Source organism: Branchiostoma lanceolatum, chromosome 1, assembly GCF_035083965.1.
Source record: "Branchiostoma lanceolatum isolate klBraLanc5 chromosome 1, klBraLanc5.hap2, whole genome shotgun sequence".
Classification (NCBI taxonomy): domain Eukaryota; kingdom Metazoa; phylum Chordata; class Leptocardii; order Amphioxiformes; family Branchiostomatidae; genus Branchiostoma; species Branchiostoma lanceolatum.
This window is the reverse complement of record NC_089722.1, coordinates 19,132,339-19,147,526: the sequence shown is the minus strand read 5'-3', so window position 1 is coordinate 19,147,526 and position 15,188 is coordinate 19,132,339. Positions and strand designations below refer to the sequence as shown.

Here is a 15,188-nt window from a genome sequence, read left to right as displayed (position 1 = left end):
CTCAATGTTGTTGTTTTTTTTCGCTCGACACACCAGCATTGTTGATCATCACTTGAATATATTGGCGCCAACATCTCTTTCTTAATGCTCAGAGCCTTGAGATTGTACTTCTAAGGTTCTTGCCGATCCGAACTGAATAAGTAACTGTAAATCAGTGTGAACATAGAGGAACTTTATTGCACGACAGCTGTACATGGTAGTACAATGTACATCAGTATGGCAAGACTCATTGGCTTGTATGAAACTTTTATTAAACATTAAATTGCACAAATCAGATTATAATCAAACTTAACATCCTGATACGTTTGGTCTTGATCATGAATTACATTACATCGCTTATTTCCAGCCCAAACACCTCCTTTCACATCCTAAAGCGACATCAAGTCCCTTGTGTTTCATTTTGATTTGTGGAGTCAAAGCCCTTAAATTCCAGACCACTTCGTGAATATGAGACCACCAAGCGGACGAATGCAGTACTGCAGGAATGACTGCCCCCGAATATTGTATAAACACTTCATGATAGAAAACACGGATGTTGTCTCCAACGTTACAGGGGACTACCCAATTGAAGAGCTAGAGCTTCATTTCACATTCTCAAAAAGACGGGGACACTGGAATGATAAATTTTCCATTTAAAAAATGAGCGATGTAGATATTCCTCCCTCAGAGAAGTGGTAGGATCCGATACATCAACTTCCGGGTCAGAAGGCGCACATGTGGTGCGAACCCAGACTTGTTCCTTCCACGAGATTTTCTGGAAAATAAGACGATTTATCAGATTTCTAGACGATCTGAAGATCAAGTTTAGGCGGCAGGACTTTAATCATGAGGTAGGTGTAATGTCTTTCTGCTTGTACATTGTATACAGGTCTGCAAATCTGTTTATATAGTTTTCTCGGAGAAGGGAGGGGGGCACACAACTCACGAAGATTAGGCACCGGCTTGTTTTTGACGTCTTTTTATGCGTTTTTTCGGGCTTTCTATTCTGTCAGGGTTTTTTTTATGTCCACCAAGAGTATAATTAAATTGTAAAATGTAATGCTGTGTTGATACATGGAGGTTATGTTTATTTAAACATCCATTTTCCCCCAGTGAGACGTCGGGCACCAGCCGAGTTCTGGCCCAGCTGAAGAGCGAATCGGGGGAGGTTCTCGGGGCGCCCTTTGACCTGCCCTTGGACATCACGCCAGAGAAACTGCAGCTGGTGTGTCATGCACTGCTGGAGAAGGTATGGTCATGTTTGTTTGAATTATTTTTTGTATCGTTAAGCTGTTAAACTTGTGGCATTGAATGACCAAGTAGCTCCTCTGGCATTCCTGGCTATAAGTTGTGTCGTTGGGAAAGGCACTTGACATGACTTTTCTCACTCCACCCAGGTGTAAAATTTGGTACCTGACTTTGGTTGAGGAGGTAGAAGGCAGTGGAAGGAGAGGAATGGGTTCTGCCTTCCAGTACCGTGCCCTAGACACAGTGGTTAACAACCCACTGCCCCTACGGCCTATAGTAAGAAAAAGGCTTCACATTGTATGAGACTACCAGTACCTTTTTGTGTACATATTGACAGTACACAGGAAGTTAATATAAGTACAAAGGTTTATCCATTATTACCTACAAGCTGTTCCTTATTCTCAATTCTTAAACAGGAAGAAACCACGCCATATGCCTTCTTCGTCAACGACCGAGAAATCGTCTCCGATCTACAAGACATCGTTGAGAAGGAGAAGCTTGGTACAGAGCAGGTCTTAGACATCATCTACCAGCCTCAGGCTGTCTTCAAGGTCCGAGCCGTAACCAGGTGTACCAGTACCATCGAGGGACACTCCGAGGCCGTCATCTCTGTGGCGTTCAGCCCCAGTGGCAGGTGAGGTTCTAATCAACATTGTGGTGGCACAATGGTTGTTGGCTCAGAACCTGGAGGTACTAATGATGACTGAGTTCGAATCCCTAACAGTCCCTGTATATGTAGACCTCAAGTAGCCTTATCTTTCTTTTATCATTTATGTACATGTGTATTCTGTATATGCTGTGTTCCTGTGTGTCATGTAGTTTTGTCCAGTCATGTTTTTGAATGGACCACAGGAAGAGTAGCTGTTAAGCTAATTGTGGATCCTAATATTAGTAATAAACTCAACTCAACAGTTCCCGAAAGTGCACCCTTGGGAAAGGCACTTTTTACCGATCCTGACTGTCCATCACAACTAACGTACAGCCCAACCAATGACAGCATGGAAACTAGTGATTTGACCAATAATGGAGTGGCTGCTTATCCCTGAAAGATTTGCATTTTTATACAGTTACAATTTTTTAGTTTGCATTTCTGTTTTTTAATGTAAGTTGGTGGTGCTACTAGCATGGGATCAGTCTATACAGGCTTTTCATTGACGTCACAATCATCATAATTTTAATACCCCGGCGACCATATGTTGGCGGATGATTTGATTAACCTTGTCCCTGCTGCCTACTAGTAACTCTGTAACCTATAGAATGTATTGCTGAATGTACAGTAGTTTTAAATGTAGCCATTACCTGTTTGCTTGTTTCGTAGATATTTGGCCAGTGGTTCTGGAGACACAACTGTTAGGTTCTGGGACATCTACACAGAGACTCCAAAGCATACATGTAAAGGTAGGGGTCCATTTCCTTTCATTGTACCTCTGAGTCTCATCAAAGTGATATGTTATGGTGATGTTGTAGTTGTACCTATAGTAATATGTACTGTATTGCAAGGTGTTGTGACGCGCTTTCAGTTTGAGAAAAATCTGTGCCTTTCCAACCAAATCTTTGGTTACTGATAATAGTCTTTATTGCATATTCCTACCCATATTGGCTAAATGCACAAATGACCACATGTGGTCTATAACTTAGTATAAGAAGCAAAATGTAAAACAGGAATTGATAAAATGCTACATTCTCACATTGAAAAGTAAAAAGTAAAAAACAAACAAACTGTGGACTATTGTTAAATTAATGTTGATCACCTAATAGTTTTTCTTTCTTTTTGAAACACGTACTGTATTGTTTACTTTAACACACATACTTCAAATGGTAAAAGTTTAAAGATGTGTGTTTTTCCAGGTCATTCTCACTGGATTCTAGCATTAGCCTGGGCACCTGATGGGAGAAAACTGGCATCTGGGTGCAAAAATGCGCAGGTGAGGGACTCAGGGAGTCATATTTTCTACAGTGCAGCAGCGCCCCTGTTTGATGTGCCCAGGTACTGCAGTATGTAAACTGTATATGAATGCCTGGGAAGAAAGTGAAATTTAGCGCTGTAACAGCTATTCAACATACATGTCACTTTGCATTACTACATGTATATTTAGTATTACTGGACTGTCCTAGACCAAGAAATGATAGATTTTGATAACTTTTTGAAATGTATCATATCAGAAGTGACATGATCTTTGTTACAGATCTGTATATGGGATCCAGCAACAGGGAAACAGGTGGGGAAAATGTTAACAGGACACAAGCAGTGGATAACCTTCCTCTCCTGGGAACCATTACACGGGTAAGTAAAGCTACCATCAGAGTTTTGCATCTGCCAGTACAAATTACATTGTATATTTACCCTCATGAAAAATGGAGGTATAGTTTTTGGTTCATTTGTTTGTCCGCAAAAAAATAGTAACTTAAGAACCTCTGAATGGATTGTGATGCTATTTGGTGTGTGGGTAGGTGTTGTAAAGTAACACAAAGGTCAAGGGCGATTTTGGGCCCTCTAGCAGCAGACCTTGGTACTGCAGCAGATCTTCCAGTTTTTTGTATCTTTTGTTTTGGTTAAGGATTTAGGCAATACTATAGGCATACAGGAGATTAAACAAGAACATGTAAAATTGATTTTGATAGACTTTGCAAGCAATGAAACTAATAGCATGTTTCTCCTATTCTGGTGTTTCAGTAACCCTGAGTGCAGACGTCTTGCAAGCGCATCAAAGGTATGTTTTAAAGTCTAAAGATATGGGATGTAGTGTTGGGAAAGATACAGCTAAAATTGTTTGAATAAGTTTTAACTATTACTGTTAGAATTTTGATTTCCTGTTCATCGATGGCACTGAGTTAGGATATTGGATGTAGTTTTTGGGAGGATGACGGTTCAACTTTTTTATGTTTTCATGTTTATCTTAAGTGAATATGTTTGTATGTTGTTTACAGGATGGCACAGTTAGAATATGGGATGTAGTGTTGGGGAGGACGTTACTCAGTCTGAACGGCCACCTGCAGAGTGTGACATGTGTGAAATGGGGAGGGGAGGGACTAATCTACACAGCCTCGCAGGACAGAACCATCAAGGTCTGGAGACCTGACGATGTGAGTAGGAAATCAACGTTCATTTTCAGGAATTTGATATTTCCTAGATAATACTGTAAATGCCTTTTATAAGGGATTTGCTTTCTCAGCGGGAAGAAAGTTGAGTCATTGCAGTATTTTTTCGCAGTCGAAACAAGGGGTAGGCTAGCCTGAGTGTCATCCTGTTTCAGTTCCAGGCTCTACCTTCACCAAACAGAGCCTGGAACTGAGACAGTATGACACTCAGACTAGGGGTAGGCAGGCAGAAGACAAAAAAAATTTTCCCACTGGTTTTAAGGTTGTGGTGAAGAGGTTACTGCAAAAACTGCGAACATAAAACCGCCACAAACATTTTAAACATTACAGTACTCTAAATCCATTTAATATTGCAGTTGGTAATTTTTTCAGTTAGGGAGAAAATTTAAATGCAGAGATGTTTGCGGGGATTCAATTTCGTGGTAGGGAGAAAATGGAGTGTTCTCAGTGGTTTTTAGTTCTCATTTGAAACAATAATAGCGCTATACAGTCACACAATTAATGAAACGGCTTTTTGCGGTAAAGTGTTCACCGCAAAAACTGCAAACCACCAAGAACATCTCTGCATTTACAGTTATTTTGATGGTTGAAACAAATAACACTGTTTCAATTGTTGATAATTAAACATTTTGCGATGATGAAATTTTAGCGGTTGACTAGTGGCCACTAAAATTAAGTTACTGTTAACAAATCAAGAATTACAGACATATGTTTTATTTCCCAGGGAGTGTTGTGTAGAACACTACAGGGTCATGGACACTGGGTGAACACCATGGCGCTCAGTACCGACTACGCCATACGCACGGGAGCCTACGACCCCGCCAAGGCCTCCATCGTACACAAAGACACTCCTGAACCAGGTAATTATAAGCGGGAATTGTACAGTAAAGTAACAAACATGGAACTTGGAAAAAGAACGGGAATCCAAAAAATCTGATGTACATACATTGTATGTCCGTGCACATGTGAAATGTTTTTGGACCCAGGGAACATTGAAAAGCAAGAGTTGACAATATGTTTTACGAAATTGAAAATGAAGATGAACAAAAAAGCAAATGAAATTTGTGGCAGGAATAAGGAATTATATGTACAGTAGAAGCCACTTGATTGCACCTCGGATAAACGCACCTTCCGTTTAATTGCACCAAATCCCAAAATCCCAAACCGGTTCCCATTCACTGCATTGTTAGTGACTCCGCATAACTGCACCGCACATTGTCACCAATTTCGGATAACTGCACCAATTTTTCTTCAAAAATCCTCAAAAAAGTTAACTAAAAAGGTGCGCTAAAAATCGGCAAACGTGGTACAAATCAGCCGATACCTGCCGGTGTAAAGGCGCAATACCGCGAATATGTTTAAAACTGTTTTTGAGTAACAAAAGAAGGCGGTCTCCATTGACAGTCACGTTGATAAGAATCGTATGGGAGGTCCCCGGGCGGGTCCAGGGCGTGTCGGCACCATCAAGAGACGCACGCCTACCAAAGGCCGCATTGCGCTTTGGCAGACAGCATGCTGCACTCAATAAAGATTGGTCTCTACCTGTACTACTATCTTATTACTGTGAATGCATTCAAGTTCGCATGGATTTGATTTCGCGTTAAGGATGGCATAGGGTGTTGTCGGTGGTTTGAGGTTTGCGGCAGCGCTACATACTGCTGCCGATAATAAAAGACCGGCGTCTTTCCGTACATCTAGTCGGAAACAATAGAGGCTCGGCAAGGGCTACAGACGTGTAGGCGGACATAACAGTCGCTTTTGGCGGTGCGGTGCTAACGTGATCATTTGGCTGAATCCGCGTCCTAGAAACTTCCTGCATTCACCGGAACGAGGTATACGCGGGTTAGGCTCTGATACTGTATATTATTAAGGAGAATGATCTGTCCTTGATCTGAGTCATCTAACCATATCTGCCCACTAGATACACTGTACATTTTGTTCCTTATTTTGAATTTTGACGACGGAGTTTTTCAGTGTAATTCCTGGACACAAGTTGTAATTAAGAAGGTAATCTCTGCCAAACATACCGCTATCTTAACTTAGAATTGACAGACCTATGTCACCAGAGTCATCATTTTCATTTTTAGAAATACAGTACAGGCGGAGTTGTGTTTGTTAGATTAGATCGTCCTTGTGCTTTTACGCTATCGGCGCATTTTTATCCTTTGTTTGCGCATTCACCAACACAAGTGTGAAACTTTCGATGTAATTTGTTGACTCAAGTTGTAGATACGGTGTCAAGTTTGTCTTAGTCATACCTACCGCCATTTAAACTAACAAATTGTGAGACCAAAGTCATTATTCTAGACATAACGTTACAGTCGGAGTTGTTTTCTTTGCTGTGCGAATCAAGCATATTTTCTCTTTCTACACGTGTACAGTACCTAGCTACTGATTTAAACATCTGTGAGGAAGCAAAAGAAATGTTAAGTTTAATCTGTACAGTATCATGGTAAACTTTACAAGATTTTTGTACAGTACATGTCCTTGAATACGTAAATAAAGTTAATAACTGCATAATTTCGTCCATTTTCTTTGTGCTAGTGTTTCTGACTAACAATACACCGCCCCGCCCATGGTGGTACGGTCCAGCTGGACATTTCGCATAATTGCACCAGCCGGATAATTGCACCAAAAACGCTGGCAAATGCGTGGTGCAGTTAAGCGGAGTCTACTGTATATATATGCCATGATCATATCAGCAACCATGCTACAAATTAAAGCCCATGTTTCCAAGGGACAGGTATTTACAGTTTCAGAGAAATACAGGCATCTCTTTCACTGAGAGTTTATTCTACTCTTTTTTTTTCAGCTGAAGAAGTCAAGAAGAAGGCATTGGAAAGATACAACTCTGCGAAGGTCTGCGCTGCTTTTTATTTAACTTTCCTTTAGTTAATAATCGTTAAGATATCAAGTTTAACACATTTCACAACATTTCTCTCCAATCCTGCCGGCAGTTTGAATTTAACAGTTTATGCAAATGTCTTAGCCCTGTAAGCTAAAACATGAAATTCTGTTATAATGACAAGCACTAAACAGCAACAACATCAATGGCTTAGATCTCAACTTTGACCTTTTTTCTTACAGGGTACAGGCCAAGAAAGGCTGGTCTCAGGCTCTGACGACTTCACCCTGTTTCTATGGCAACCGTCGGTAGACAAGAAGTCGTTAGCTCGCATGACGGGCCACATGGCGCTCATTAACGAAGTGTGCTTTTCGCCCGACGCACGTCTCATCGCCAGCGCTTCCTTCGACAAGTCTGTCAAGCTGTGGGACGGGAAGACTGGCAAGTGAGTACAGGGGGAGAAAATGTCAAGCTGTGTGACAGGAAAACTGGGGTCAGACTGGCATTGTTACTTTAGTTTTCTGTTTCTAGGGCTATTTTGCCAGTAAAAATTTGTCCAAATTTGTGTAGGGGCATTGCGAGGAAGCAGAGCAACTAAACGGGGCATGGTGTGGCGTTTTACAGGATTTTATGTCGAAACTGGTTCCCAGACCCCATACCTTGGCCAAATAATTTGGTCTCAGTACAATGCAAATTACATGCAAAGAAGTCTCTTATTAGTAACATTAATATGAATTTATATTATCTCCAAAATGAAATTATGTTTCCTGCTACCTTTCTGGCACCTTTGACTCAACTTCTTGTTAGTATCCTGGCATGCCTAGAGCATTGAAATGCCGATTGAGAAGCTACGGACACACACCACTAACAAACAAACACACCTACACATTTCAATACCTCTGTTTTCACAGAGGTAACTATCAACAATCAAACAGAAACCCACATAAAACCACTGTACATGCATGGGTCTAGTCTCTACCAGACTAACTGCGCCGGCTTTGGCCTATATAGTATAGGGAGAACATTTGCCGGGGGACTTTGGCCATGGAGGGTAACATTCACAGGCGCAGTTTGACCCTATCTCCGTAGCCGACTCCCTTCATACAATTGACTCTATTTTGGCCAATTTCTACAATTATCCCAACGATCCGCGGAGGCTGGTGTAGCCTACATGGGTCAGTTCAGGTACGGGTAGACTTCAGAAAAACCTGCACAGCTCCAATTTTATCTGCACTAACCTGCATATTATGCAGTTGGTACTTCAAGCCCTACAGGTCATCTAAAGGAAAATCAGGTAGGGGGCAATAGAGGTCTTTTCTAGCTTTAGGCAATACTTTTTTCCCTATATATTCTTTGATCCACAGTGTGAATGGGTGTAATATATAAAAAATAGAGAGACACAGGGAATTAGAATTTTTTTTTAAGATGTCTTTTCTAGCTTAAGGCAATACTGTTAAGTATATATCCGGTGTGCGATGGTCCAAATCCTTCTGTCTGGAGTTGGTGATTCACTATAAATCACCCGGATGGGGGCCTGGCGAACCTCCATCTCGCATCAGCCATTAACTGTGATTTTCACCATTCACCCGGACGGGAGACCTGGCGCATCCCGGTCTTGTATCAGCCAACGAAAGGGTATGTCACCCCGTAAGGGGCAGTATAACCCCGACAGTGCGTAAGCACGTTGACTGATGATGATGATGATGAAGTATATATCATTTGACAGTGTGAATGGATGTAATATATAAAGTTGTTATCTCTGTTCCAGGTACTTAACATCACTGCGTGGGCATGTCAATGCTGTTTATCAGGTGTGTCATCATTCTTTACGTCGGTGCCAAAACCACTCACTCCACACCAATCCATTACTTTGGTTCTCAGTCATTTTGAATGAAATATTTAACTGTTAGCACATCATTACACTTGTAACAGAGAGCTGGGAGGAAATCTCGCATCTGACTAGTACTGTATTCACTCCCTAGTGTGTACCATTAAGTACAGACCTCACCTTAGACTCTGTTTTCATGTTAATCTTCTAGTTCATTGGTATGGTATTTCTCAATCCAAGAGCTGTGGCGTCATGTTAGCGTAAAGGTTAGGGTGTTTGGCCCAGAACCCAGAGGTCCTGGGTTTGATTCCTAACATCCAACATGCCACCGATGTTGTGCCCTAATAGGAAAACTCACTCAACACAACTCATGATCACCCAGTTGTAAAGATGGGTACCTGACTTCTTGGTTGGGGAGGTAAAAGATGGTGAAAGGAGAGGGTTGGGCTTTACCTTCAAATACGGTGCCTTAGACACAGTGGATCAATAATAAGCATAACAGCCCACTGCTATGGGACCTTTACCTTTTACCTTTTTAATCCAAGATCCAGTCAGTCAAACTGGTGTGGCCTTACTTGAGTTACATGCCCTTAAGGAAAGTTCATGGGTGATCTTACAATCTCTTTTGTTGAAGGCCCAGTTATTAGAATTGTATCAACTCTGTGTATCATTGCTGTCATCTATGTTTACGTCAATGCCACAGGCACTCACTTGGTTGAGTTATGCACCCAATAGGACAGTTTGATAAGATCTAGCGGCCTCGTGTATTAAGACCAGTACGTCAGTTATTGAAATCTGCACTCTGCCTCTCTCCACATCTGGTTCAAATTCCATGGAGCCAGCAGCATGGGTTTGCAAGACTTGCATCATCCTTTCTGTGTGGGGGGGGGGGGGGGGGGGGGGTGCTGCATTGCACTACTAGGTAACAAAAAAGCATCAAGATGTGTCCTCAGTCTGAGGCTGCCCCACTTTACCTAAATTGTATACTCACTGGTACTGGTAGCATTGTGTTTATCTTCCACTGAGTTCAATTCCCTTGGTTTGATAGCAAATGCCTGACATTGCATACTGATGATGATGTTCGTCCATTGTTGTTGATGAGGACCTCGACTTCATTGCAATGCTAACGAATCAAAATGTGACATTTTATATACAAAGTTATGTACTAAGAAAAAAGACAAATTGTCATACATGTGCCTTTGTTGATAAAGAATATAGATTAATGGATGTATTGTATAAATGTTTTTGTAAACTGTGACGTTTTCTGTTGTCTCCTGTACTGAACCCAGTGGGTATATGTAATTTTCACTCATTCATTCATTGATGGATTGATGAATTGATTATTTGTTTGAAAATTGATTGATTGTCAGGTTGCGTGGTCAGCTGACAGCAGACTGCTGGTCAGTGGCAGCTCGGACAGCACGCTGAAGGTGTGGGACGTGCGGACTCGCAAACTGGCCGTGGACCTGCCGGGACATGCGGATGAGGTCAGTTTGCCACCATGATCACATTCTGCTCTCTTCAGTATGAAATCAGGGAGCTTCAGGCATTAGCCTCAAGCGTCAAACCTCTGCACGAGAAAGAACCCAACACACTTATCAAGAAGAGTAGGGGTGACCCGGTGTGCTTGGCCAAAAATGTGAGCCGTAGCGAAGCCGCATTGCACTACCACTAGCTACTTGAAACAGCATCATGCTTCACCTCAAATGAGGATCCTTGAAACGAAAATGAAATCCACTTGGATTGATTGAATGATTGATTGATTGATTGATTGATTGATTGGTTGATTGATTGATTGATTGATTGATTGATTGATTGATTGATTGGAAAAAACTAATTCTTGCTGGGAAATTTTAGGCACAAAGGTTTTACTATCCATTTCTTGTTATTTCAAATTTGTTGAATATTCTATTATCAAATTAGTAAATATAAAATATTCTCTCTGTAAGATATGTTTTCTGTCGATAATGGAAATACAAAAAGCATATATTGTGGGAAAAGACAAATTGATTTGCAAGTCAAATTTCAAGTCAATGAAAAGTTCTATTTGTCCATGACATCCCTAACCACCCAGAACTATTTCAGCACAGAGATATGTGGAAGGCAATTCTCTTAACCCAGTATTAGCCATTCTATAATCAATGTTGTCTTGATTCTACAGGTGTTTGCAGTGGACTGGAGTCCTGATGGACAGAGGGTGGCCAGTGGAGGCAGAGACAGGGATTTCAAGATGTATGTAAATACTTAGTTAGTCTTGTAGTTAGCTTTTTTTGTGAAAGTATTTTTTCTTCTTACTTAGTTACAGAACATCTCACTTCTAAGAAACTAGTTCTACTACCTCTGAACTTAATCTCCAAGCAGATCTACACGGTGCCAAAAATCGTATATGCTAGCCAGAGAAGCTCCAGTCAGCCAGATAAGTTGGAGCTTCTCTGGCTGACTGGAGCTTCTCTGGCTAGCATATACGATTTTTGGCACCGTGTAGATCTGCTTGGAGATTACTCTGAACTCTACTTCCTGTCACGTCTGCAAGTGTGGCCTGTGGGGTGACACCATCTTCCCATTCACTTCAGTGCCCAGCAAGCTTCATTTTCCTTTGCCTGGTCTTGTCAGATAGTCAAGGTCTGCTGCCATAGCTGGGCCTACCCTATAACTCTGATCAAATACTAGAGTAGTGTGTTTAATCCAGTGGGAATTTGAATCTAGGCTGCTGCTCACCCGACATGCATGCTGCTGGAAAGGGGCGCAGTCCTTAGGACGGGATGTAAAACCATATCCTCTATTCCTTGTATTTGTCAAAAAGAGCTGGGAACCTGTAAGTACTTTACAATAACATGTACATAGTGTTTGTCTTCTCTGTCACAACCAGGAGAAGATTAACTCTGAAAGTGAAAGTGAGCTAAACTGGTTCGATATCACTTTCACAAATTGGCTGTCAAAAGGCCACCTCAGGAGGCACCACATAAGCAGACTTTGGTTCAGCTGCAGGTAATTCTACACTGATCTTAAGATAACAACACCTGCTCCTTCAAGATTTCCCTGGGGCTCCTTTAAGATTTCCTGATTTCTGGATGAGTTGGGAGCTTATTTCCAGTGCCCTTTGTGTACAAGAAACCAGGAGGCATTCTTAATTGGAATTAGACGATGTGACGCAGTTTGATATCGTCTGTGAAATTACCTACACTCACAAGTGGAATGAACTGTCGATGACACGAGTAGTGCACCTTTCTTTCACCCAGAGTAACTAGCTTTGATTTCCCCCGGGTTTCCGTTAAAACTTTTCCCGGTTAGAATCAGCTTAGAAAGATAAAGCGAGCAAACTCGAGAACCAGGAAATTAGATTGGTGTGACCTTAGTGTCAAAATCCCCCCAGTGTTGATATTGAGGTGAAGACATGCTGTAACAGGTACTTTGTGCAAACCATGTACATGTATGCTAGAGATCATGAGCAGGTTTTTTTTGTTTTTTTCTGAAGAGGGGTGCTGCGCCTTCAAACTTTTGATATGTGCCATTTAACCTTTAGCACTAGACTAAGTACTCTATCTAAAGTAGCCATTTGGCACCCAAAAATATTGGTTACAGAGTCAGGCAGCAGGGAGAAGGTTATGCATTGGGTGCATATTTTGCTAAAGTAGGAAAAGTCTGATCGACCACCTGCTCGAACCCAGGGTTTACACGGTCTGTTTTTAATATCATATTAGACCTGTAGAGACAAACATTTTCCCTCACCAAAGGCCACATTTCCATAGCCTTGGTGCCATCCGATTACTACCGGGGCTCCTACACTCGCACCCAGGCTAACATTTTAACTTCACAGTTTCAAAAGCTGCACCCCAACCCCACTTGGTGACTCCATTCCCTCACTCTCAAGCCTCAGACGAGGGGTGATCAATAAGTCCTTGGCCTCACACAGAAATAAGGTGCACAACTCAATTTTTTTTAATGATTTCAGGGTATGAAGTCTTTTATGAATGTCTACCAAAATTCAAATCATTGTGATCATTATTTTGCTGACGACACTCAGTAAAGTTACGTGAGGTAGAAGGATAAAAACATGGACAATTGAGCTGTGACCTGAGGTGTGCAAGTCAGCTTGCTCTGCTGAAATTCAGATACCTACTTCTTTTTAGTTGAAATAAGATGGGAATGTTCATGAAACATTTTGACAATGTCTTCGAAGATTTTATGCTGATTCATGGCATGAGGAACTCGATTCACACAGCTCTGATCACAGTGCACCCTTTTTTTTCCTCGTCACTAACCTACTAGTTTTCAAATGGACGTTGACTAAAAAGAATTGGCCACAATAATTTGAAGTTTGGTGGATATTGCTAAAAGACATCATACTACAGAATTATGCCCCGAAATTTGAGTTGTAAACCTTTCTTCTGGCTGAGGCTGAGAACTTATTGATCACCCCTCGTACTCTATTCTACCCATCTCTCATCTTAAAAAGATCACCCACTGACTCTGATGGACTATTATCTCTGCTACAGCCTGACCTTTCTCCCTCCGATGGCTTCATTATTCTCTCTCGGTAACTGCATTCTCCCATCTGTTTCTTTCCAGGGTAACTCTTCTACTGCCCACGTTCATTATTGAGAACTTATTCATAATTACTGAGTATCTCACGGTGATTCTTTAGCCCTTCTATTACCTGTTAGGTCTCTCCAAGATTGACCTTAGCGAGTTCATCAAGTTGTTGCAATTTTTTTGTATCACTAACAACTGGCTAGTGAATTTGTTTCTTTCCCAGGTAATTCGTCCTCTGCCCACTGCTTCATTATTGAGAACTTATTCATAATTACTGAGTATCTCACGGTGATTCTTCAGCTCTTCTATTACCTGCAAGGTCTCTCCAGGTGACAGTGAAGAACTGTTGTCCTGACTTGACCCTAGCGAGTCCAATAGTTCATTAATTTGTTGCGATGTTTTGTATCACTGAAGACTGGCCAGGAGTTATTTGGCAAGTGACCACGGCAGTTTGTCTCAGCACAGCAGTGGTGTGTGTTAGTCCTAGGAGAAGTAATGCTTTGTCTCCAGTTTTGGTAGACAGAGATTTTTTTCTCATATTTTGGTGGAAGCAATCCCTCAAATATTGTAAAACAATGTTAAACAATATATCAGGAACTGGTATTTTTAACAATCATATTTCAATCATACAGAACATAGTATACACTTTACAAGCAAAATGTTTTATTGCAACATTGACAGTAATGAGGAGAACATTGTTGGAAAACAATTCAATAATGTTTTCATCACTCAGATGTGGACCCCCCAAAAAGGCAGGTTTTTACTAGGGTTGGTCAGAAACACAACATTTTTCCCCTCTGCCTTATCTAAGTTTATGCTTATGCTATGGTCTCCAGTAAGCTAAACATACTGTAGATCCTTTGGCTATTGCTTTCAAATTGTTTAAAAGGTATATATTTCAGTGATATGTTTGTATTTTGTCTTTGTCAGTTGGAGAACATGATGTCTCAGTGTTTACTGGATAAGTGGACAAGAAAGAGGAAAGTTCAACTGTGAATTATCTGCACTTCAAGCCAAGGTCATAGCTGGTGGATTCTCTAGAATAAAGAATGCAGCTCCAGGAGGTTTCCAAAATGATTTCGCTATTTTCAATTTTGTTTTTAATGAACTAATCATCAATCAGTTTTACTAAAAAGCAGTCAGAACCTTGTTAAGATATCTGCATGTAGCTGTCTGTTATAACTACACATATGATTGAATAAGTATAAAATATTGCACCTACAAGATGAACTCAACTGATTAGCAATCTGTGTATATTTTATTTTACAAAATTACAGTCTCTTACAATGATATTACCTATGTTTTCTTTGTTTAGCTTGTTTAACTCTTCTGTGACCAGCACATTATATCAACATGATGTAATGTTACACATATTTGTCTCCCGTTTATTATTTACACACATTTCTATTCTAAATATATATTATACATTACACTTTAGATTATATTAGATGTGTTTTAGATAATCTTTAAAGGCAGCTGTTCACATACTGATATATTTGTATTACTTATAAGGTCATTGTATTTTAGATGTTCCACAAGTACATATCTGAAGTTGATGTCATTCCATCGTATTCACAGTAGATCATCAAGTTCAGTGCTGTAATGAGGTCCCCTACCAGAAGTGTGACATTTGACCGGAGATATGTTATATCGTGG

At 40.8% G+C, this 15,188-nt stretch overlaps 1 protein-coding gene across 1 annotated transcript; it reads left to right on the top strand.

Annotated features, from left to right (window-relative positions):
• Positions 1-685: 685 nt before the first annotated feature.
• LOC136439516 (notchless protein homolog 1-like) lies at positions 686-14,903 on the top strand. Its single transcript, XM_066434937.1, has 14 exons — positions 686-830; positions 1,093-1,228; positions 1,644-1,861; positions 2,546-2,625; positions 3,076-3,152; positions 3,414-3,511; positions 3,902-3,938; positions 4,156-4,311; positions 5,051-5,186; positions 7,139-7,185; positions 7,414-7,616; positions 8,940-8,982; positions 10,370-10,486; positions 11,161-14,903. Exons 1-14 carry the CDS (start codon positions 826-828, stop codon positions 11,245-11,247), a joined length of 1,440 nt encoding a protein of 479 aa, XP_066291034.1. The 5' UTR covers positions 686-825; the 3' UTR covers positions 11,248-14,903.
• The last annotated feature ends 285 nt before the right edge of the window (positions 14,904-15,188 follow it).